Raw genomic sequence first — 22385 nt, 5'->3', positions numbered from 1 at the left:
AGGCCCAGTCCGGTGCACTTTCTGCAGTCCTCCCCGGACCCCGCAAACGTCATTACCACCGGCACCTCGCCGTCTCCCACGACGGCCCTCACACAGTCAGCTTGGTGTAAAATGACCCTGTCCCCACCCACCACCGTCTGCGTTATAATTTCTTTGAAAGCGATTTCTTAGTTCAGATTCCGACCTTCCACTGCAAACAGCACATTCCGGAGCCTCCACCCTCAACAGTGACAGGAACAAAGGGCTTGTGTGAAATTAGGTGGATTTGAGAAGTGAGAGTTTTTAAGGCAATGCCCATCAACCTTCATAAATTTATAATTAAAAATTACAGGAAGAATGGTTGTCATTTAATGAACTAGGAATATGTTAAGAGATTTACCTGCATTATCTCACTTAACCCCTGCAACAGAGAAAGGTAATGGATGAAAAGATTTGAAAGTCTTCTCCCATGATATGGGAACAGAGGAATGGAAGGAAACCCTAAGCTGTCAGAGTAGCATCCCAGTATTTTTCAAAATGAAATAACGTCTTTTGAAAACATGAGAAAATTGTTTAGTTTAAAAGAATTATCTTTACCATTATCTTAAAACTAGTTATATTTTTTATAAGTAAAAAGCATTTCAAACTCCAAAACTCTATTTTGTATTTCCAATTTAATCAGCTGAAACAATATAAAGCAAATTTAGAACCAAATGGAAAAAATAAATCTCAGACTGAGATTTTCAGATTTTCATAATAAGTTTCATCTAAAGTTTTCATGGCTCTGCAGTAAGGCCCAGAAAGAAATAAAGAATAGAGCAAGTGAATGAAAAAGAAAATAGGAATCGTCATGGAAATGTTGACAAACCACTTTCCATACACAAAAAATGATGGCGATTTCTTCCAGATTGTCAAATTTATTGCCGTAGAGTTGCTCATAGTATGTTCTTATAATAGTTTGTATTTCTTTGGTGTTAGTTGTGATCTCTCCTCTTTCATTCATGATTTTATTTATTTGGGTCCTTTCTCTCTTCTTTTTGATAAGTCAGGCCAGGGGTTTATCAATTTTATTAATTCTTTCAAAGAACCAGCTCCTACTTTCGTTGATTTGTTCTATTGTTTTTTTGGTTTCTATTTCATTGATTTCTGCTCTGATCTTTATGATTTCTCTTCTTCTGCTGGGCTTCGGGTTTCTTTCTTGTTCTTTCTCCAGCTCCTTTAGGTGTAGGGTTAGATTGTGTACCTGAGACCTTTCTTGTTTCTTGAGAAAGGCTTGTACCGCTATATATTTTCCTCTCAGGACTGCCTTTGTTGTGTCCCACAGATTTTGAACCGTTGTATTTTCATTATCATTTGTTTCCATGATTTTTTTCAATTCTTCTTTAATTTCCCGGTTGACCCATTCATTCTTTAGAAGGATGCTGTTTAGTCTCCATGTATTTGGGTTCTTTTCAAACTTCCTTTTGTGGTTGAGTTCTAGCTTTAGAGCATTGTGGTCTGAAAATATGCAGGGAATGATCCCAATCTTTTGATACCGGTTGAGTCCTGATTTAGGACCGAGGATGTGATCTATTCTGGAGAATGTTCCATGTGCACTAGAGAAGAATGTGTATTCTATTGCTTTGGGATGAAATGTTCTGAATATATCTGTGATGTCCATCTGGTCCAGTGTGTCGTTTAAGGCCTTTATTTCCTTGCTGATCTTTTGCTTGGATGATCTGTCCATTTCAGTGAGGGGAGTGTTAAAGTCCCCTACTATTATTGTATTATTGTTGATGTGTTTCTTTGATTTTGTTATTAATTGGTTTATATAGTTGGCTGCTCCCACGTTGGGGGCATAGATATTTAAAATTATTAAATCTTCTTGTTGGACAGACCCTTTGAGTATGATATAGTGTCCTTCCTCATCTCTTATTATAGTCTTTGGCTTAAAATCTAATTGATCTGATATAAGGATTGCCACTCCTGCTTTCTTCTGATGTCCATTAGCATGGTAAATTCTTTTCCACCCCCTCACTTTAAATCTGGAGGTGTCTTCGGGCTTAAAATGAGTTTCTTGGAGGCAACATATAGATGGGTTTTGTTTTTTTATCCATTCTGATACCCTGTGTCTTTTGACAGGGGCATTTAGCCCATTAACATTCAGGGTAACTATTGAGAGATATGAATTTAGTGCCATTGTATTGCCTGTAAGGTGACTGTTACTGTATATGGTCTCTGTTCCTTTCTGATCTACCACTTGCAGGCTCTCTCTTTGCTTAGAGGACCCCTTTCAAGATTTCCTGTAGAGCTGGAGCGTATCATGCTTAGCGAAATAAGTCAAGCGGAGAAAGACAACTATCATATGATCTCCCTGATATGAGGAAGTGGTGATGCAACATGGGGGCTTAAGTGGGTACGAGAAGAATCAATGAAACAAGATGGGATTGGGAGGGAGACAAACCATAAGTGACTCTTAATCTCACAAAACAAACTGAGGGTTGCTGGGGGGAGGGGGTTTGGGAGAAGGGAGTGGGATTATGGACATTGGGGAGGGTATGTGCTTTGGTGAGTGCTGCGAAGTGTGTAAACCTGGTGATTCACAGACCTGTACCCCTGGGGATAAAAATATATGTTTATAGAGGCAAAAAAAAAATGATGGCGATGGTAGTGGGCGTGGAGTCTGCTTACGATGCTTTTTTTTTTTTTTTACGATTTTTTTTTTTTAATGTATTTATTTGACAGAGATCACAAGCAGGCAGGCAGAGAGAGAGAGAGGAGGAAGCTGAGCAGAGAGCCTGATGTGGAACTTGATCCCAGGACCCTGAGATCATGACCTGAGCCGAAGATAGAGGCTTTAACCCACTGAGCCACCCGGGCGCCCCACTGCTTAGGATTCTTTCTCCCTCTAAAAAACCCCAGAAATCAAAGAACAATGATACCCTTGAAATCACAATGCAGATTTCAGAAGGCATTATAAATTAAAGTTATTCCAAATATATCAAAAAACAAAATTGTAGTTGTAGTCTTAAAAAGAGAAGTTTTGTTTACAAATCTCTTAGAGGTCTTTGGTTTGCAAAGTATCTTTTAAACTAAAGTATGAGACAATGAATTCATCAAAACAGCACCCCTTCTCATCTCCAGGCTCTAACCCTCAGCTGGGGGTAGTCTTAAACCCCCACCCTGTCCAGACAGAGCATGTGCATCTGGAAGAGGGAAACCATTGGTTCCTGACGGTGGCTTCCATTCCAGCAGGAGCTACGTGACTCACTGGTTGTTTAGTCTGAAACACCCAAACCCTCCACCAAGTTTTAAGTGTGACTGCATCACTAGTAAAGTTGAAAAATAGGCCCAGAAAATAATCAAAGACAAAAATACAAAGTTTCACATTCCATACGATATTAAACCATCTGCTAAGGTCAAACATCAAGGCCTAGAAAACTGATGATAAGAAAAAAAATAGCATTGGGTATTTGCTAGCAAACTGTCAGAAACCTGCATCAGACATCTGTACGAGTCCAACACTTAAAGATACAATTTACAAATGATAAGCGCTGTCAACAGCTTACTCACTTTATTCTGGCAGATCTGGTGGACAGGCCGGGAATGGGCTTCCACTATCACGGCTGCACTGCGCGCTGCATTGAGGTCGAAAACCTCGAGAGTCCTGTTCCTGCCAGCCGCAAGCACCAGATCTGCGTGACGCAGTTAGGGAACTCCTCTCAACCGTCCGCCAGGGGGAGGGCGGCCCCACATCTGCAGTGAGTACTTTGGGGCACCAGAAGGCACCCAAGCGATGACCGCTACAACTGTCTGCGCGCAGAGCCCCGCTCCCCCCTTCTGCCGCTGGCATCCAGCAGCGGCTGCTGAGCCAGGGACGAGAGCAGACCCAGTGGTGCAGACCTCCAGCGGGAGGCACAGAGGTCTAACTTCAGCGCAATGAGATCTGAGGTGTCCAGGAAAGGCCCCAATCAGGAGCCGGAAGCCCAGCTGCATCGCTAGGGACGGAGCTCCGAAGACCGGTCTAAGGGTCAAACCAGGCAGTGCAAGTGCAAACGTGGACAGTGCCGCCTGGAGCCGGCCGCGCGAACGCACGCCCCTCCCAGCGCGGCGAGCCACCAGCCACGCCTTGCCCACGTCCACACTCGGGGCAACAGCAGCAGCACATGGACTCGGGGTTCGTGTCAGCACCAGAACAAACCCACGTCCAGTGGCCACCAGAACACTGCCATCAGTGGCGTACGTGGGAGAAAGATCACCAGGTTCGGTAACTAGCCCAGCGCTCATGCGAAAATATGCAGAAAGCACCATTTAAAGCCAGAGTACTCGGAAGGACACATGTCTGCTACGTGTTGTGCTCTGTGTGTACCAAGGGGCTCTGGCATCACATTTCTAATTAAAATACTCCAAAACCTCTAATGCCTTATCTCAGTCCTTCTGAAATTTCAACTATAAAACTCTTCAAAGAACATAACTTAGACCTCCGAATAACTTCAGATTTTATAAGACGAATTCCTGAAGATCAGAGCTTTTCTTCTAAATAAATCAAAATCAATGTTTTTAACTAAAAGGGATGATGCCGGTCAAAAAAAAGTCAAAAAATAAACTCCTCGACTCCTTTTCCTACTCGGCGTCTCTGCTGCGACTTCTGCCGGGCTCCAGAGCCGGGGCCGACTTCTGTTATCGGAAGGATGCCCATCCCAAGTGTACTGGTTCATTTTTTAAAAGCACAAAACTACTACATATTGTACAATAAACTACAGACCAGAAACGCCGGTTACATCACCCTGCTGTGGGTCATGCGCTCTGTCGCACGCATGTCCAGTTTTCCTGTGAAGTTCTTCTCCCCACGGAGATGGGATCGCTATGCATGTAATGACGCAGAAGACGTGCGCGCCCTGAGTCGCGCGGCCCCCGCCGGCGCCTGGAGCCGGGACCCTCAGCAGACGCTCCTGCCGGGACGCCGAAGCTCGGGCTGGGGAAACCAAGAGCAGAGGATACAGGAGTAGAAGTCGTTCACGGCCGATAAACTGGTAATCCCCGTCGCACCGGTCGTCCGGAGCCTGAAGACACGCCTGCACCAGCTCTTCTGTCTGTATCTGAAAAAAAAAATAAGGATAATTGACCTTTCTGTTTCTCTCCCACAACTGAGCATTCTGCCATTAAAAAGCTGAATATGAAGAAAGTTTTCTTTTTCTTTTTTTTTTTAAGATTTTTTTATTTATTTGAGAGAGAGACAGTGAGAGAGAGCACGAGTGAGGAGAAGGTCAGAGAGCGAAGCAGACTCCCCATGGAGCTGGGAGCCTGATGCGGGACTCGATCCCGGGACTCCAGGATCATGACCTGAGCCGAAGGCAGTCGTCCAACCAACTGAGCCACCCAGGCGTCCCTAGAAAGTTTTCATATCACTTAATAATTCTATTTTATAACATCAAAGGAGTAAGTCGGCTGCCTTAATTTTTTTTTTTAGGAAACTCTAACTTTTCCTTTAGGAAAACTTCATGAAAAAATATCATATAAAGCTCCAAATAATTCATTATTGTCTGTGAGAAAGCAAATTTTTCGCCTAATTCTAAAATAATTATGTATACTTAAGAAGACTTCCAACTAGTTATAAATTATCTGTATTTCCACGAACACATATGTTGTTAATGTTTTCTAAAGGATAATGCAAGCAGTTAGTATTGGTTTAACAAACATATGACCTCAAGAATCCCTAACAATTTTGTAAAGGAAAGAAACCTGCTAGCTATATTTCAATGTGATCGTGGCCCAGGCAGAGCCAGGGGAGATCTCTGGGGATGGCCCTGCGTGGCAGGGGGCAGTGGGGAAGAACAGGCCATCAGCCTGTACCTTCCACAAGGCGGTGAGTGCTGCACGGGGGCCCGCGGCCCTATATGCAGGCTAGGCACAGAGACAGTGACTCAGGAGCAGGTCCTGGGGGCAACAGATATGCAGGGGTCAGCTACACAGAGTCAAGGTCAAACAGAGTCACAGGAGAGGTTTGAAGGGAAGCTCAGTGACGACACAAAGATCACGACACAGTGATCCTACGCATCACTGTTGCAAAAATGCACGGGATCATACAGTAGGTGATGAATGGGGTAGAAAGCCACCGTTTCGTGGGGAGAGTCATGGGAATGCTCTGCAGACACCACAGACCAGGCAAGGCATGTCAGAAAGATCCCTCGAGCCCAGGGAGAACACACGTGTCTGAAATCAGGGGGCGTTGGGGGTGTGGGAACAGGGAAGGGACCGTCCGTATTTAAGGCCCAAGTACTGCTGTGGCAGAGCCGGCCACGCGGATGGGCAGGGGAGGCTCTGCTCCACGAGAGGGCCCACGGCACCCTGAGGGGCCGGCCAGAGCCCTGCCCGAGGAGCAGACAGCGGGGCCGAGGGGCACTCATGCCTGCGGCCCTGTGAGGTCTGGCGTCCCATCGTTTGAAGCCTCGCCGCCTGGCCGGTTCCCGAGAGTCACCTGCCCTGGCGGACGCGGGCGCTGAAGCGGGAAAGCAGCCCCAGCCCAGGCAAGCAGCAGGCCCGGGAAGGGCCCTTCTCAAGCAAGCTCCACGCAGCGTCTCCCCAGACGGAGGCAGTGAGGCTGCCCGGGCCGCACACGAGCACGCTGGAGGGTCCCCCAGTTCACAAGGGACCCCGCGAGCGCGTGGGAGGCCGGCGCGGAAGGACTGAGGCGTGAAGGCCGTCTCCGTGCCGCGGCTCTGACTGCTGGCCCGGAAGCGGACGGTCTGCAAACACAGTACCTCCTTCCAGGGAACCGCACTGTCAAAACCGGGAAGCCGTCAGAAACACCAGGCTCGTCACACTCAGTCCCTAACCTGCCCCAGACTCAGGCCAGGAAGGGGCAGGCACAGAACGACACACCGCGGCCTCGCGAGCCCAGGGGCCAGGAGCTGCGGGGGAAACGCGGCAGGGAGCCCGCAGCTCGCTCTGCCGTGGGCTGGCCACACCGTCCACGCCCGGCTCACGGGCAGCCGTGACCCCTGGGTACACCACACCTGAGCCAAACCCATCCTGGCCTCAGCACACAGCTCTTAGCCAAGCGGCTGACCTAGGAGGCGGCGAAGCTTCCAGCTGAGATCCGGGGGCACCTGCCAGGTGTGCTCCTCCTCCACAGCTGAAAAGCTACCTAATAAGGCTACTAAGCTGAAAACCTGCCCACAGGTCTCCCGACGGACACAAGCAACTGGGGTGAAAAAGAACCCACAGTGACGCGAGACAGACCCTGAGCTCAGACTCCAGAAGCCCCACGATAAGACCACCGACACGCTGATGGGGGAGGGGTCTCCAGCAGCCGCCAGTGTATAAACCCGACCATCCCTGCCCACGCGTTCCTGAGACAGGTCCCAGCCCCAAAGGCCTGGGATGCTCCCGGGTCTGCAGCCTGCTGGCTTTGGCACGGACTCCCCCTTCGTGCTCCTGGAAGAACATGGCTGTGATGCCTGGAGCCACAGCAGCCACCTTGGAATCATACATGAGAGCAGTGGAACAGAACAGCACACAGTCCTCGAGCCCGTCAGCCTCCTCCCTCCAGACGGCTCCGGCCCAGGCTGAATGAAGCACCACAGTCAGCTGCTTAGCCACAGGGAAGAGGACAGCATCCCCTGCAGAGACAGGAGAACAGCCTCCAGAGAAAGACAAAACCTGCCCTCACTGTGAGTGCCACACACGGCTCGCTGCCGACAGAGCAGAGCGGATCCGAGTGAAATCACGCCCCCAGGGTCCGTGTGCGCACAGGCACAAGGAATCCAGCGCCGCCCGGGTTCGAGCACGAGGCTGAGTCGGAAGAAGCTGATCTCTGGCAACAAGAGGACGGGAGAGGAATTTATCTTGGGTTGTTGAGACACTAGTTCTCCCGTGTGTCTTCCTCTGATCCAGGATGGGTTTATCTTGTTGCATAAAATGTCCTAACAGCTGCGGCAAAGAGACTGAAGTCAAACTGACAAGTGTGGCTAAATCTCAGAAACAGAACTCGGATTTCGGCGACAGGTGTGCTGCAGGCACGGGAGCAAACACGCCAATCTCCACAAGAGGAAAGTTACAACAGCCAAGACTGGAAACAGCCGGGTGTCCACGGACAGATGAGCCATCCGACGCCCCGAGGGACACGACTCAGACGTCAGAGAGGGGGAGACCTTGCCGTGTGCAGCAAGGATGGGCCTGGACAGTGGGACGCTAAGCGAAGTCGGAGAAAAGCAGATACCCCACGAGCTCCCCTGCACGTGGAATCTAAGAAACAAGGAACAGCAGTGACAGAACAGAACAGGTTCATGCTCACTGAGAATGACCCGGTGGCCGGCGGAGGCGGGCGGTGGGGACGGGTGGGAATAGGGGAGGACGACACGTAGGTCCTGGGGCTGGGAGTGCAGCACAGGGGACACGGGGAACAGACCTGGGCGACGCGTATGGTGACGGACGGCAGCTTCACTTGCCACGGGAGGGAAAAAAAACAGGGAAGAAGGGGTGGGAGCCGGCCTGGGAAGGCCACGGAATATCCCTATATTGTTTTATTTCTTTAAAAAATCTGAAAACAAAACAAGTGTTAATACTTGCACAGGGAGGTGCGAACACGTTTGAGCTGTGTATTTAGTGCGCGTGTGTAGGAAACGGTTCTTGGTTTAACTTCACTACACACCCAGCAGGAATCGTCCGACATAAATCAGAGACACGGCTGAGCCAAGGCAAGAGCTCCACGTTCCGAAGCCCAGAGCTTCTGGTCACACCGAGGCTCCCGCACGCGGCCCTGCAGACGAGCTCGGAGGAGGGACAAGCCCACCCCTCGGCTCTCCCAGGAGCCGAGGTGCGGTGACTCCAGCTGGTGCAACAGCGCCTGTGCCGCGGCAGGAGCCACGGCCTCCCGAGCACGGGGAGCAGGGGCAGAAGAGCTGGCCGCGCACCTGCGGATCTCATCCTTGCTGGTGTCCATGTGGTGCCTGAGGAGCTGGAGCTCGGGGCCGGAAGACGACAAGATGAAAGCGTCCAGGTAGTAAAACTGTGCGGACCCAACGGGCTTGGAAAACATGTCCCTGCCCTGGAACAGAAATCGGGAATCATGGCCCCTGTAACGGAGGCAGACGACAGACACGCGCGACAGACACGCGGAGACGGTTTCCCACCAACCCACACGCCCACTGCGGACGTAGACACTAGTTCTCCCGTGTGTCTTCCTCTGACCACTTCTGAACGACGTCACGTGACTAAAATGTTCCTGTAACGAGTATTTGAATCCCGGCTACTTAAAAACTTGGCAATAAAATAAAGTAGATACTTGGCAGTGAGCATCGTCAGTGGTGCAGTTATTAAGGACAAATTCTAAGCGTGGGACACAGCTCTGAGGCGTCAGCCCTCAGCTGTGCCCTCCAGAACCCCCGGGGTCACGCGTGGGAAAGGACAGCATCCACGGCGCCGCAGCAGACCCGTGCCCTTGCTGGAGCCCCCAGTCTGACGGCTTCCCCTCCTGCTGGTCTTCCTGGAGCTGAGTCTCCCTTTCACAGTGAGACCCATAGGGGGTCCACGCTAACCAAGCTCTGAGAACCTGCCGCTCGCCAGCCTTGATCGGACTCGTGGGGACACGGCCCCGGTACCCCTCCCCTGCCCGTCTCAGCCGCGACATCGCCACACTGGCCCTTCTCACTGCCCCTACAGCCTCCAAATGGTCTCCGCTAAGCGCGTGGAACAGGTAACTATGCACATGTCCAAGTGTACACATGCCCGTGTGTGTCACACGCGTACAACACACACACACACGAAAGTGATGCGTCAGCGACCACAGTGGGTGCCCAGCAGCAGTCCCCCACCCCGCATCCCACACTCCCGGGGAGGGTACAAGCCTAGGGCCCCGAGACAGCGCCAGCATGCCTCCGGGACCGCCGGTCTGGGGACCACAGGGCTAGCCAGGGAAGCCCTGAACGTTACCACACACAACACGTGTTCTGCCCTGCGGAGCGACCACAGCCGCAGCGTCCCGTCCTGGGAAGCAGACAGCAGCCACCTGCTGTCCTGGCTCCAGCACACGGTGCTCACCGGCCTGTCGTGACCTAATGGAAGACAGAGACAAGGGGGCTACTGGGACCACCATCCGGCAGAGCACAGTCCCACCAGAAGTCCAGCAGAGCACAGAGCCAGGGCATTTCCAAGCTCTGGTGGCACCAGGGACACCGAAGCCCAAGGACATGAATTCCACTCCATTTAAAGGCTGAGTAAAAAGCCTATGTTTAAAAAGCGCATTAACCATAAGCTGCGTGGGGCGCCTGGGGGGGCTCAGTGGGTTAAGCCTCTGCCTTCGGCTCAGGTCATGATCCCAGGGTCCTGGGATCGAGCCCCGCATCGGGCTCTCTGCTCAGCGGGGAGCCTGCTTCCTCCCGCTCTTTCTGCCTGCCTCTCTGTCTACTTGTGATCTCTCTCTGTCAAATAAATAAATAAAATATTAAAAAAAAAAAAAAAGAACATAAGCTGCAGAAACGCGCAGAATGTAGCATCACAAGATGTGCCGAAATCTGTGGGCTTCCCAGTAACGCGTCTTCAAGGAGCGTCATTCCCTTAACGCTGGTGGTCAGCGGAGTTGCTGAGCACGGCCACAGACGGTCGGATTATTGTAGGGCTGTCAGGGTCTGGGCCCCGGGCTGCAGTGGAGCTCAGCTCTGGGACGGTTGCCCACAGGCCGCCTGCCAGTGACAGGGTCAAGGATCGCGCCCCACAACGGCCTCAGCAGCAGATGGGGGACGTGCAGGCGTGAGATGAGAAGGAACCCCCACCAGGGGCTCAAGAACTCCACGGTTACTCGTTTCTCACTCCCTATCGAGACCCCGGGAGAGAAGCTCCACCATGCCAGCTGCGGTCTGTCCTTTGAGCCGCTATGACCCCTTGACCTCTGTTGCCACCAGCACTGGCCCTGACCTGGCAGACAGCGAAAGCATGCCTCCTGATGTGACCCCTCCTCGAGTCCATCCAACAGGATGTCAGATCCCTAAGTGTCCGGGGACGGGCCCAGCCACTGGCGCGGTGCCCTCTCCTTCGGTTCCAGGGCGTGTGCATTGCTGGGGGCTGGGCACCCAAAGTGGTCCGTCAACTACCCCATCACACAAGGGTCAGTGGGACAGCCTGTCCTTGCAAGTGGGCTCCCTGCCCCCATGGGCCTCAGCTCCATGCTGCCCAAGCCGTCCACGAGGCCCTGAGGGTGCGGAAGGGAGCACACGGATGCGCCCCTGGGGGAGCCGGACCCACCACCCCTTCACCAGCGCCCGCCAGCCGTGCTCCTTCCCACCGGGCATCTGTCTTCGCTCTCGTAGCCGACTCTGCATCCCACCTCCCTCAGAGGCCTTGTGGACAGGTCACTAGCCAGGAGGCCATCTCCACGGGGTCCCGAGGCTGCTGCCACCTGCTGCTCGGAGAAGCAGAGGTACCGCGGAAAGGCAGACGGGCCGTTGGGGACATGAAACCGTGGGCGTTCTGCAGGAAGGAGAGGCTGAGAGGACAGGCTGGGGCGACTGCCCTGACCACAGCACAGCTGGGCATTCTGGACAACACGGGGCCACACGGGGCACACGGGACAGGCCCAGCCACCCCAGCGCCACGGCACAGCTGCCTTCCTCTGTGTCTCCCCGGAACCAGCCAGCCTCAGGCTGCAGCAGCCCACGAGTGACCGAGCACAGAAGCCAGCGTCCCGCGAGGACAGTTGCGCTGCGGCTGGAGACCCGCGGATCAGACCAAGCTGCACCAGCCCGGGAGAGCCCGCCCAGGAGAGCCGTGAAGCCCCGAGACCTGAGTGCCCTGCGGACCGGAGCCCAGGGCGGCGGAGTCCCTGACACAGCTCTGCTGCCCCCTGGTGTCGGTTCTGGGCTTTACCCAGAAGGATGCAGGCCCTGTGGCGCCCACAGCTGCCTGGGCCAGGGCCACCACGCGGTCTCTGTGCCAGGAACGGCACGTGGGAGGTTTCACCGAGGGTCAGTGTGTCTGAAAGCCCACAAGCTCTCAGCCTTTCCTCAACGCCGCAGAGCACAGCGCGGACCGGCACCGCCTCACCAGGCAGTGGCGAGGCCGACGACCCGCGCGTCAGAGGGACACGCGCAGCGAAGTCACCACCCTTCAGCCGCGTGTAATTCTTGCCAATGAAGTGGTCATCCACGGCAGAGCAGGGACACCCCCCTCCTTCCGTCCCTCCCTGCTCACTCGTGTTCCAAGCCTGGGCGTCCACACAAGGTCCACGAAGTTGCCAAGGACAACAGACGTGCTCTCGTCGCCAAGCTGTGAGGGGCACCCTGCCGGGGCGTGAGCCGGGCGGGCAGGGACAGGGCTGACCGCGAATGACCACACCAGGAGCCCGCAGGAGCTGCTCCTCGCTCCACCCCGCACACAAGCACTCTGACCTCCAGGCCTGGCGCAGGGACCCCGGTGCGAGCGGGCCGGCGTGCCCAGCAGGGACCTGGGCTGGGCTTGAACTTCGTCCACTCAGCTCGGCTGCCCGGCCGCACACCCTCCTGCCCTCCCAGCCACACCGGCGGCCTCCCGCCTCGGACGGCAGGTGCCCCTGCCGCAGGCACACTGGGGTGAAAGAGCTCAGGAACAGAAGGAACAGGAACGAGACACATCCGAGTGCTCTCCTGCCCTGGGGCCGGGGCCTTGCCTGAGACGTGGGGCCCCATGCCTCGGAGAAGGAGTGCAGGATGGCCACAGCAGCCGGAGAACTTAACACAGGAAGCAACGCGTTCTCACTCAAGATCACCCTTTTTTAAAGAATTGGTTTTTATGAGCACCTGGGGGGCTCAGTGGGTTAAGCCTCTGCCTTCGGCTCAGGTCATGATCTCAGGGTCCTGGGATCGAGTCCCGCATCGGGCTCTCTGCTCAGCAGGGAGCCTGCTTCCTCCTCTCTCTCTCTGCCTGCCTCTCTGCCTACTTGTGATCTCTGTCTGTCAAATAAATAAATAAAATCTTTTTTAAAAATGCCTATGTACAGATGCTCCTAATTTTCCAAATGTGCTTCAGTCATGTCGGGAAGATCAGACTTTGCCCCCACAGAACTTTGGAGAAGCTGTGTTCCCTGACTGGAGCACCGCGACGGTCCTGCAGCCTGGCCCCCCGGGTCCACCCCCTCTGCCCGGCTCAGCAGGGCCCGTCTAGCTCGCTGAACCTCCACACAAGCCTTCCTTCTGGGCCAGTCTGATCTTGGACAGGAGAGCAACCCGTACCCAGACAAGGAGACTCACCGTGATTCATAGTAACTAGAAGTAACACACATCATACCTGAAAAAACAGTAGGCGTCCCAGCGAGATCAGCGCGGAGGACCAGTGACAAGTGGTTGGCTAAGCCGCAGGCGAGCCACCGTCCATCTCCTGCTTAAACACAGTAAGGGACATCCCTGTAAAATCAGAGCTCCCAGGAGTCACGGTTGCAGCAGGTAAATACAGAATCTGTAGCCAACCCGATTTGTCAGGTAGTAAGAGATCCTACAACAGCATGTGCTCAGTGGCCAATCACCCTCTGCAGGGCCACCAGGTGGCCTTGCCCAGGACATCCTTTAGAGACAGGATCCGGAAGTGAGGAGCCGCAGGGCTAGTCAGAGTCAGCACGGGGTTCTGAACCCAGAGAACCCTGACCCCAAGGCACCCTGCCTCCCATCAACAGTAAAGACACCCAGTACTCAGCCACGCAGGAATACCCAACCCTACCCCTAACACGGGGCAGAACTAAGCCAGAGGCCCCCACGATTCTGCAGCCTTATTGCTAACCCTACCACACAATCCCAGGAGCAGAGATAAGACCTTACCTCTTCTCTCACACCACGAAGCTACTTCACTGACCACAGCACGCATCTTATCTCCCCACATGCCTCAAACATGCTTGGGCTACACTCACAGAAAAATGCAAGGAACTCAGCATGGTTGGAAGGAGTGAAAACTACAGGACTGCCCTCAAAATGCTGAGAGGTGGCCTTCCAGCCCCCTGGACTGAGGGCAAACACATCTCACCTCGAGGTGAGTCTAGAAACCAGAAACAGCACGTGCCTCTGAAGAAGGAGCTCAGATCACAGGGCCACCCACTTCCTCTCCCGAGGAAGACCAGAGAAGCCTCTGGCAGAGGCGTTTCAATGCACTTGAGAGTGACACGGCCGCCAGCAGCCCGAGACACACTGGGCCCGGCAGGAAAGGCTCCATCTGAGGAGCAATGGTGACCACAGAGGACATCAAGGTTCACCCGCCCTAAGCGGTCTCCCCCAACCTCCGCGAACCAGCCCCTCACCCCCCTTGTGGCTCCCTCCAGCACTAGAGAGGGAGGGTCACACACAGGGCACAAACCCAGGGGAGCCCCTAAATCCAAACACAGGAGCTCCCGTGCTGTGGTGGCAGCCGGCGCAAAGGCCCTAGCACCAGGCCACTCAAGGGCAACGTGACCTTTGACTTTCATCCAGACTCCAACAATGCCAGGGAACTTCACGCCACCAGGATTTCTAAAGCTCTATTTATGACGGAACAGTGGCAGTTCAGAGATCCTTGAAAATACAGCGGAGGCAGCCCGGGCGCAGCGTACCTGAGTACTGGACGCAGGTGGCGGCGGCGGGCGGCCCGTGCGCGAGGACAAGCTGCTTGTGGACTCTGGTTGGCAGAGAAAGCTCCAAAGGGTACTCCTTACTTGAAGAAACAGCAGGACCATGAAGATGAAGAGAGTCCCAAGTGAGATAAGAAACAAAACGAGGGGCTGGAAATGCTGGCTTCTCCCGTTTACCCGCGCAACCTCTCTCTCCCACTGAATGCCCGTAAACGCATGCGAATCCACGAAACAGCTCCGCAAAGTGCACTTCCGTCCCAGGGAGCCAAAACACATGCATTCTAAGGGCAAACCGTCAAGGGCTTCTCATGGGCGACGGTGCAAGGACTCGGCGAGACAGACACACTGTCCTTCTCGGCTCCCTACTCTGTGCGTCACACAGTGAATTGCTCACGTCCTCTGCACACAGCCTGCATCTGCCATGAAAATAACCACATTCCCAGTCTGTGGAAGAGACCACGGAAGGCTTGGGGAAAAGGACCGACGGCTAAGACACGCGCTGGGGTGGCCTTGGTGGGGGGAGTCCCACAGGACCGGGGAGCAGGCAGCACAGCCCACTGCAGACACGTGGAACTTAAGGCAAAGTCTCCTCCGGGTTCATTTTCAGCAGGTAGTTCGGCAGCCTCTGAGCAGCAGCAAGGCCACGGGCACGGGGGCTGACCAGGGCACTGGAGGCCAGGCTCCTGCCTGACACCCCCGTGCCCCCCACCAGCCCCTCCACCTCAGCCCAGAGCCACCTGTCACACAGTGTTCTACACACTTTGGGGAGTCTGGAAAGGTGCCAGGAGCACGGCAGAGGTTGTTGTCAAAGCTGGAAGTTACTGGCGACAAGTCACATTTTGTCACACCTTCAGAGGCTGAACAAGCTGGAAAGCCTGGCCCTGCGAGCCTGCCCCACAGCCTGGCAGCGCCACCCCTCTGGAGTGAAATTCGGTAGGTGATCAGAGGAGCCATTCCCAGAGGAACACCGGCCTGTGCCCAGGATATTGTCTGGGGTCCTCCCCTCACTGAAACCCCTCAGCGGAATGCCCCCCGGGCCAGAAACGCGTCCAAGGCCACTGGTTCCATCTGGAGAGCTGGGCTCTCATAGGAAAATGTCACCAAGAAAAGCAGAGTTGAGCATAGCTTTTGGTGCTGTGTTCTGTCCCCAACCCCCGGTCTGGGTATCACAGGGTCTGAGGGCACCTGCTGGGGTCACATCCTTGCCATCGATGCTGAGACAGGAGCAGCACAGTAGGGTAGGAAGAGCCTCGGAGCAGAGGAAACATCACAGAACAGGGTGAAACCAGCATTCTGCCAGTGACCGCCCAAGCACAGATGTGCCGGGGACGAGAGCAAGTGACATTTCAGCCAGCACCACCACCCGGAATCTCTGCCCAGATGTGACACCTCCATGTGTGCGACCGGGAGCATCCTGGGGTCTCCCCACACCTCCCTGTGCAGGCGCACGGGGCCCGGGGACCAGCAGGGCTGGCCGAGGTCCCGCACGCAGGTGCAGCGCCCGCTGGACAGGAAGCAAGTCCAGGCCCCCGCGCTCATCTCGGGCCGACAGCCCTGTCAGTGCTCACGGTCTTCCATCCAGTTACTACCTAACAAACTTATCCAAAAGCGTCATTCACTGACCCCAATGCTTTCTAAAACAGAATTTTAACCAAAATTAAAATTCCTAAGTTGTTAAGTTCATGAAGAGAGCAGCCTGTCCGGAAAAGGCTTCATAAGGAAGAACCGAATGTGACCACAAGGCCATGTACAGCCAAGTAATAACGCGTCCCCAAACATGTCCTAGGCCGTACACCTGCCGGAAACAAAGTCTCCTGAAGTACTCAAAAGGCCTCCCCAAATTACATCACGTTTACTTTGGGAAAACGAGCTGTACCACCTGTGACCGTGGCTCCGCGGTAAAGAGCGGCCACCGCTGCTCCTGGTGTTGGTCTTTGGCAAGAACATAGTTGTGCTGTGGAAAGAAACCATGTTACCCTTAAAGATTTCAGTTCAAGCTTCCTTCTTAAGAGACCTGTATTTTGCAGCAAAATGTACATACATATTTAAATATATTTATGCTTTCTGTGTCCCACACTAGAAATACACTGAACATTCAATTACTTTAACCCTAACAACTATCCTTCCCTGAGACACCTGCAGAAGCATCCTGGACACACAGTCTCCTTCCGGAGAACGAAGCTACAGACTCATGTCAGAAACTGAGCTGCATTTGTGGACATTATGTGCGAACCTACTCAGAAGCAGAAGTGACATCTCTGGGAAGTCACGCTGAATCCCCCCTTTAATAAAATCGGATTATCGCATATTGGTGGTAGCTGAACAGTCGCCCGGTACTGGCCTGTTACTCAGATGAAGAAACAAGACCCCAGAGATGCTGGGACCCAAGGTGGCGAGCCTCAGGGTGGCACGGGGCACAGCCACAGCCCCCCACACCTGCATCCAAGCGGCCCGGAGCAGGCGGCAAGCAGCACACTCTGCATAGGCCGTGCCCAGAGCCAGCAGGATGGGGGGCGCAGGAGAGGGTGGCCCAGGCCCGGGCCAGCGCCGCAGGCTCTGCATCTGCTGCGGGAGCCGCAGGTCCCCCGGGGCCGAGGAGGGGCTGCGGCACAGAGGAGGCAGGACGCCAGCAGCAGGGACGGGAGAGGAGCGCTCAGGTGTCCGGAGCCCTGCGTGCACGTCCCGGCACGAGCAGCCTTGGAGCCATTTACTCACCGCGGTGTGGACGCGTACCCAGACGACCTCACTTTGCTGTGGAAGACCAGGGGCCGGTCCTTAACGGCGCGCTGCCCCGCTGTAAAACAAGCGTCAAAGGTAGCAGCCATTGAACGTGACCAGAACACAGTGCCTCGAGAACAGAAAGCCACACAAGTGGGACAAGGCTGTGACCTAAAGACCTCAGAGCTTTCACACTTGACGCCAAACCCACCACCACCAGCAAAGAAGGTTACATCAAGGGCATTAAAAGCGTAAGAAACAACAACGGGTTTTTCTCGTTCCTAGGACGGTACTGAACGTACGTCACCATCCCATATTCCGAACACTCCTGACCAACACGTCCGCTCGCGCTGCAACCACACGGCCCACATCCTCGCCCGGCCTGTGTGAAGTTCTGTCGACGGGACGATAAAGACCCATCGTCAGGAGCCGTTCGCTCCGGAAACCTGTGGTGACGCCGTCTGTCCTACGGACAAGAACGGCCACGATCGTAAGTGAACTCAGACTCCTCATTTCTGCTCTTGTTTACCATAAGGCAGAATAAGAAAGAAAAGCCGCTAAAACATGACGGCAATAAACCTACTATCCTATTTAGTCTCCCACAACACTGCAGACCTATAAAAACTCTGACACTGTGTGAACTCACCACAAATACTTATAAATCTCAAAAATTCTCTCAGAGGAGATAAAATTCTGCCAGAATTACTTATTTTTACATACGTTTAATACTTGGTATCCAAAAGGAGCATTCTGTACAAGAGTAGAAAAATAACTTTAGAAAAATGGATAATTGAATAACATTTTAGTTATTTTTAAAATAGTTCTCTTTAAAAAAAAAAAAAAACAAAAAAAACAGATTTCGTTCTGTTTCTGGCACTGTTTCAAACCTGACAACCTGGACCGTGTTCCCTTCCAAAGCCGAAGCCGAGCGAAGCCGAGGAGCAAACCATTAACAGGACAGGTATGTGACGGGGATGGGGACACGTTCCGGCTCACAGGAGGCAGAGCCCTGCCCTCGGGGGCGAGAGGCCGGCGCCTCAGGGGACGCCTGGAGATGAAGCTACACCCCAGGGGCCCCAGAAAACCTCTCCCCATCAGTGTTGGGGGAAGGAAAAGTGTCCACGAAAAGTAAAGCCAAGAGGAAAGTATTTTCGGGATCAGATAATAAACTTACGGAGGCATTAGTATACGTGATCAGGAGGAGGTCTTGAAATTACTGGAAGAAAGCTCACGAATATGTAAATGCATACTATTTGAATAAACGCCCAAAGCATTAGAGTGAAACACTGCTTCCACTTTGAGTAACACAAAGACACAGGAATGGGTAATTCCTTGAGGAAGCTGCTACTTAAATAAGGACCCGCAGCGACTTCCTGCTGAGCAGTGCTCGGGCTTGGCTTCCAGACCCAGCGGGAGGGAGGGGGAGCAGAGAGAGCAGGAGGGGTCAGAAGGGGGTGGGGCGGATACAATCCCCAGGGGACCTGGCCGGCAGGGGACCTGTGAGGGTGGCCTTTGGGGGCTCTGCACAGTCTTTCTCAGGATGACAGTCAAGGATGTCAGAAGGTCTCCCAGAGAAGGGAGGCGACAGCTGACACTGGGGCCCACTTGGGCAGGGCAGGATCCCCGTGAGCGGAGAGCCTGGAGGTCCGAGCAGTAGAGCCCACCCGCCCAGCCCTGCCCGGTACTTCAGCCTCCAGGAGCTGCGTCCCTCACCAGAGATAAAAGCAGACTGACTGAGCTACTGCTTAGAGCTACTATTCTACTGGCTTTTAATTAGGTCAATAAGGGGCTTATTAACAAGACTGATTAGGATGCTGGATTGGTCACTGAAGGAAAAAACCAACCCTTATCAATGATTATTACAATGGAAACGAATGGGATGTAACGAAGTCTATCGTCTTAAAACAGAAGTTCATCTTAAAGTCATTTCTTTGTAAAAAGCAACAAACGAATTTGTTTTATGCTTGTAATAAAACAATGAGGAAAATTTTGGAGACAATGGGAAATAATTTATATGGGCTGGCTAACACAAGACACCAGAGAATTAGCCCCGGTTTCCACGTAACGGCATCAGGACGAGGTAAGCAAATGTGCACGTGTCTTAGAAACGCGTGCTGCCGTCCACAGGGCCAACAGCACGATGTCTGTGATGGGCGTGAAAATTCTTCAGCAAAGAGGAGCAAGGAAAGATCGCTCCCGCGACACATGAGCGGCCACAGGTACCACTGCTCTTCTGGCCACAAGAGCCATCAGCGTTTCTAAATGTTTCTGAAGTCCTAAGACTTCTACCCAATTCAGGAAAAGAAACATCTAGCACGTTCTCTACCACAAACGGCAGGTAACGCCCATGTGCGAGGCAGAGAAATGAAGGAACACCAGAAGGGAGGAATCGTGGAACTTTCTTGCTGCCCAACATGAATTCACAAAGCAAGAGAAAGGTGCCGACGCGCGCGGGCCCGGAGAGCACCCCACGCTTGGTGCGCAGCGCCCAAGTACACTACCCGAACCAGACGGCGCCTGCAGAGCCGGCTGCGCCCTCTCCTCAGCGGGTCTGAAGCGCAGCGGAGACGTGGACAGGACGTGGGCACTAAGGAGAAACAGAAACAGCACCAGGAGAGCAAACTCGCACACGGGCTCGTCGCAAGGACACCTGCATTTCAGGACAGTCACAAGCAGCTTGTAACGCCCGTACATATGGGCACTCAAGGTTTGCAACCAGTCAAGCTTGTCCTTACCCTTCTAAGAAATACACTGTAGTATTTTTAATCAAAGTGCTATTTCCTAATTTCCACTCCATCCTGGGTTACAGCAAGATCAACGAGGCATCGTTTGGTCTTGCACAAGACAGAAGTAAAGCCACGAGCAATCACCTGTTTCACACAGGGTTAGCACACCTGGAGTTCACTAGGCTTTACTTTTCTCTCCTAAGACCAGAAGGGACGGGGACTCTAGGAGCCGCCGCAGCGGCACACGTACAGCCTGCGCAGGAAGACGTACCGAGGCAGCACGGACAGACCCCTTCCCGCGGCGTGCCTCCGCTGCGACGTCACCAGAGCGGCCACGTGGATCTCCAGCAAGGCGATCTTACGGCCGAGCAAGGACGCGAGTAAGCAGACGGCCTGCGGGGACAGTCAACACGGAGCACACGTTCGCGACACCCACTGTGAGCATGGCCGCAATGTCGTCAGCAGTCACCGTCGCCGCGCGTGGCCCCGTGTGCGTCCCAACCTGCCTACGAGACGGCGACCGGCCAGCCAGCCCCACGGTCCTCTGTGGGTCCGAGTGAGCCTGCAGCTAAGCCCGGAGACATGCGTCAGGCAGGACTCACCTTGTCACCCCCTGCTCCGCTCTCCACTGCGCAGGACCCGGCAACCTGAATGCTGAGGCTCCTGAAGTCTTCGTTCCCGGCAAAGAGAAACAGAGCAGCAACGCTGGCGGTAAGCGGGGGACCGGCCCCTCGCTGACACAGCGTGCTCAGAGGCCTGTGCTGGGGCTGCTGGGGCACGAGGAGCAAGGCCCTTACGAGAGCCCTGACCCCCGCCAGCCCCGAGCAGCCACAGTCATGGGGACACGGGCGCCCACAGAGAGACCACAGACGCTGCACACACTGTAGCTACGGGGAGCCGGGAAGAACACGGCTCCCAGAGCAGGTTCAGGTGAAGCTTCCAGGGCAAGCGGAGGAGAGAAAGGAGCTCAGGCCAGCAGAGGTTTGGAGGGTTCTAGCAAAGTCCCAAAGGTGAGGAAAGGCACAGTGACTTCCCACCAAGAGAGGGGATGGGCTGGCCCAAGCTAAGAACTCAGACTCTGTCCCCAACCCCGAGGGCCTTAAAAGAGAAGGGAGGGAACTTGCATCCAGAGGCGACCTTGGCTGCGGGCACACAGAGGGACAACTCCGCGCATGGTGGTCACAGAACCTGAGGGCCGGAACCAGGGCTGGACAGGAGGGCGCCCAGCTCCGTTCAGACAAGTTGAGTCTGACAAGCTTGTGAGTCACCTGGTCATGGTGTTAAGTCTCCAGGGGAAACACTGACGGTGTGGACTTCGGAATCCTGGGCAGGAGCTGGGACAGACACGGGAGTGCTGAGGAAAACAAGTGTCCCTGGCAGCCCTGCACACACCTGGAGGACGGGAGGGCTGGGGACCAAGAGCAGGGAGCGCCACCAAGAGCTGGGAGCAGACTTGAAGTGTGTCCCTGGGACCCTATGCACAGAGGCTGCCCGTGACCTGCTGCACATTCTGACGGCCAAGCGTCCTACACCGAGAGGGTCAGTCTCCCAGACGCCAGAGCAAAAGAGGAACTGAACTCGACCTTACCCTTGTAATGTAAGGCGGCTTCCAGTTCAAAGCTTGCCAAGTTAAATAGGAACAGGCCCACGGAGCTTCCGATCCATAAGCACACGGCATTCTCAGAAGACTGACTAATTTAAAGGGAAAAGAGAAAACGCCCAGCTCATCCCCCTCCTCAGGCTGCCATCCCCCAACCCCGAGCGGCTGCTGCAGGCGGCGGCTCCCGGCGCTCGGCTGCTATCTCAGGTTCCGGGGACACCTGGCGTCCGGTGCAGACAAGTACTAAAGAGCCACAGTGGATCCCAACTCAATCACGATCTGCACGGTTTTCCCTTCTCTGAGGCCACGGGACTCTCTGCCCAGGGGGCGTCCCTGCAAGAGGCGCAGCGCGGCACGGCGGGTCCTGCCACGCGGGGCAGCAGCAAACAGACGGAAGCCGCAGAGCCCCGGGGAGGGCAAACAGACCTGCCTCCCTAGTTTTCAATGGAGAAGCCTCCTCTGGCTGGGCCAGACCTGGGACCCGGAACCACAGTTGGCGCCCTCTCTGCCACCGGCCTCTCAGTCCCCTGGAGCCTCTGACCACCCTGACATCCTGTGTGCGCTCTCGGGGGCCTTCCTGCTCCCACAGCCATTCCCGGGTCGGCCAAACCAGTCCTTGTGCATCTGGGGCAGGAAGCCCAGCCGACCCTCAGGGAGCCTCGGCACAGGCCATCTCAGATGCCCATTCCCGCACCGCCTGCGTCGGGGGGCAGATCCAGCAGGGCGCCTGTGCACAGACCTGGCCCACAGCAAGGCCGGCTCCCCAACCTTTTAAGCCCCACCTTGTCCGGGAAGACAGAGGCTCGTCCCTCCTTGTCCCTAG

The 22385-nt window shown here is 54.5% G+C and overlaps 1 protein-coding gene across 20 annotated transcripts in view; it reads right to left on the bottom strand.

The window, feature by feature from the left end:
* Positions 1-22385, bottom strand: part of WDR27 (WD repeat domain 27) — a 151746-nt gene that overhangs the window by 98125 nt on the left and 31236 nt on the right. For 19 of the 20 annotated variants that reach the window (XR_006606763.1, XR_006606764.1, XR_006606765.1 and 16 more), the window contains 12 exons: positions 21551-21654; positions 20565-20632; positions 20234-20355; positions 19738-19823; positions 17234-17312; positions 16398-16472; positions 14501-14601; positions 13216-13305; positions 9892-10013; positions 8874-9007; positions 4960-5057; positions 3532-3653 (listed from right to left, as the gene is read on the bottom strand). Coding sequence is in view for 17 of the 20 variants with exons in the window: in XM_045079988.1 (XP_044935923.1) it covers positions 3532-3653; positions 4960-5057; positions 8874-9007; positions 9892-10013; positions 13216-13305; positions 14501-14601; positions 16398-16472; positions 17234-17312; positions 19738-19823; positions 20234-20355; positions 20565-20632; positions 21551-21654 (1201 nt within the window). In the remaining 3 variants the exon portion in view is untranslated. The remainder of the gene's footprint in view (positions 1-3531; positions 3654-4959; positions 5058-8873; positions 9008-9891; positions 10014-13215; positions 13306-14500; positions 14602-16397; positions 16473-17233; positions 17313-19737; positions 19824-20233; positions 20356-20564; positions 20633-21550; positions 21655-22385) is intronic. The other variant, XM_045079990.1, reaches the window with a different exon arrangement.

The sequence above is a fragment of the Mustela putorius genome, unplaced genomic scaffold, assembly GCF_011764305.1.
Source record: "Mustela putorius furo isolate JIRA1106 unplaced genomic scaffold, ASM1176430v1.1 tig00000450_pilon_pilon_pilon, whole genome shotgun sequence".
NCBI classification, from domain to species: domain Eukaryota; kingdom Metazoa; phylum Chordata; class Mammalia; order Carnivora; family Mustelidae; genus Mustela; species Mustela putorius.
This window is presented reverse-complemented; position numbering and strand designations above follow the sequence as displayed.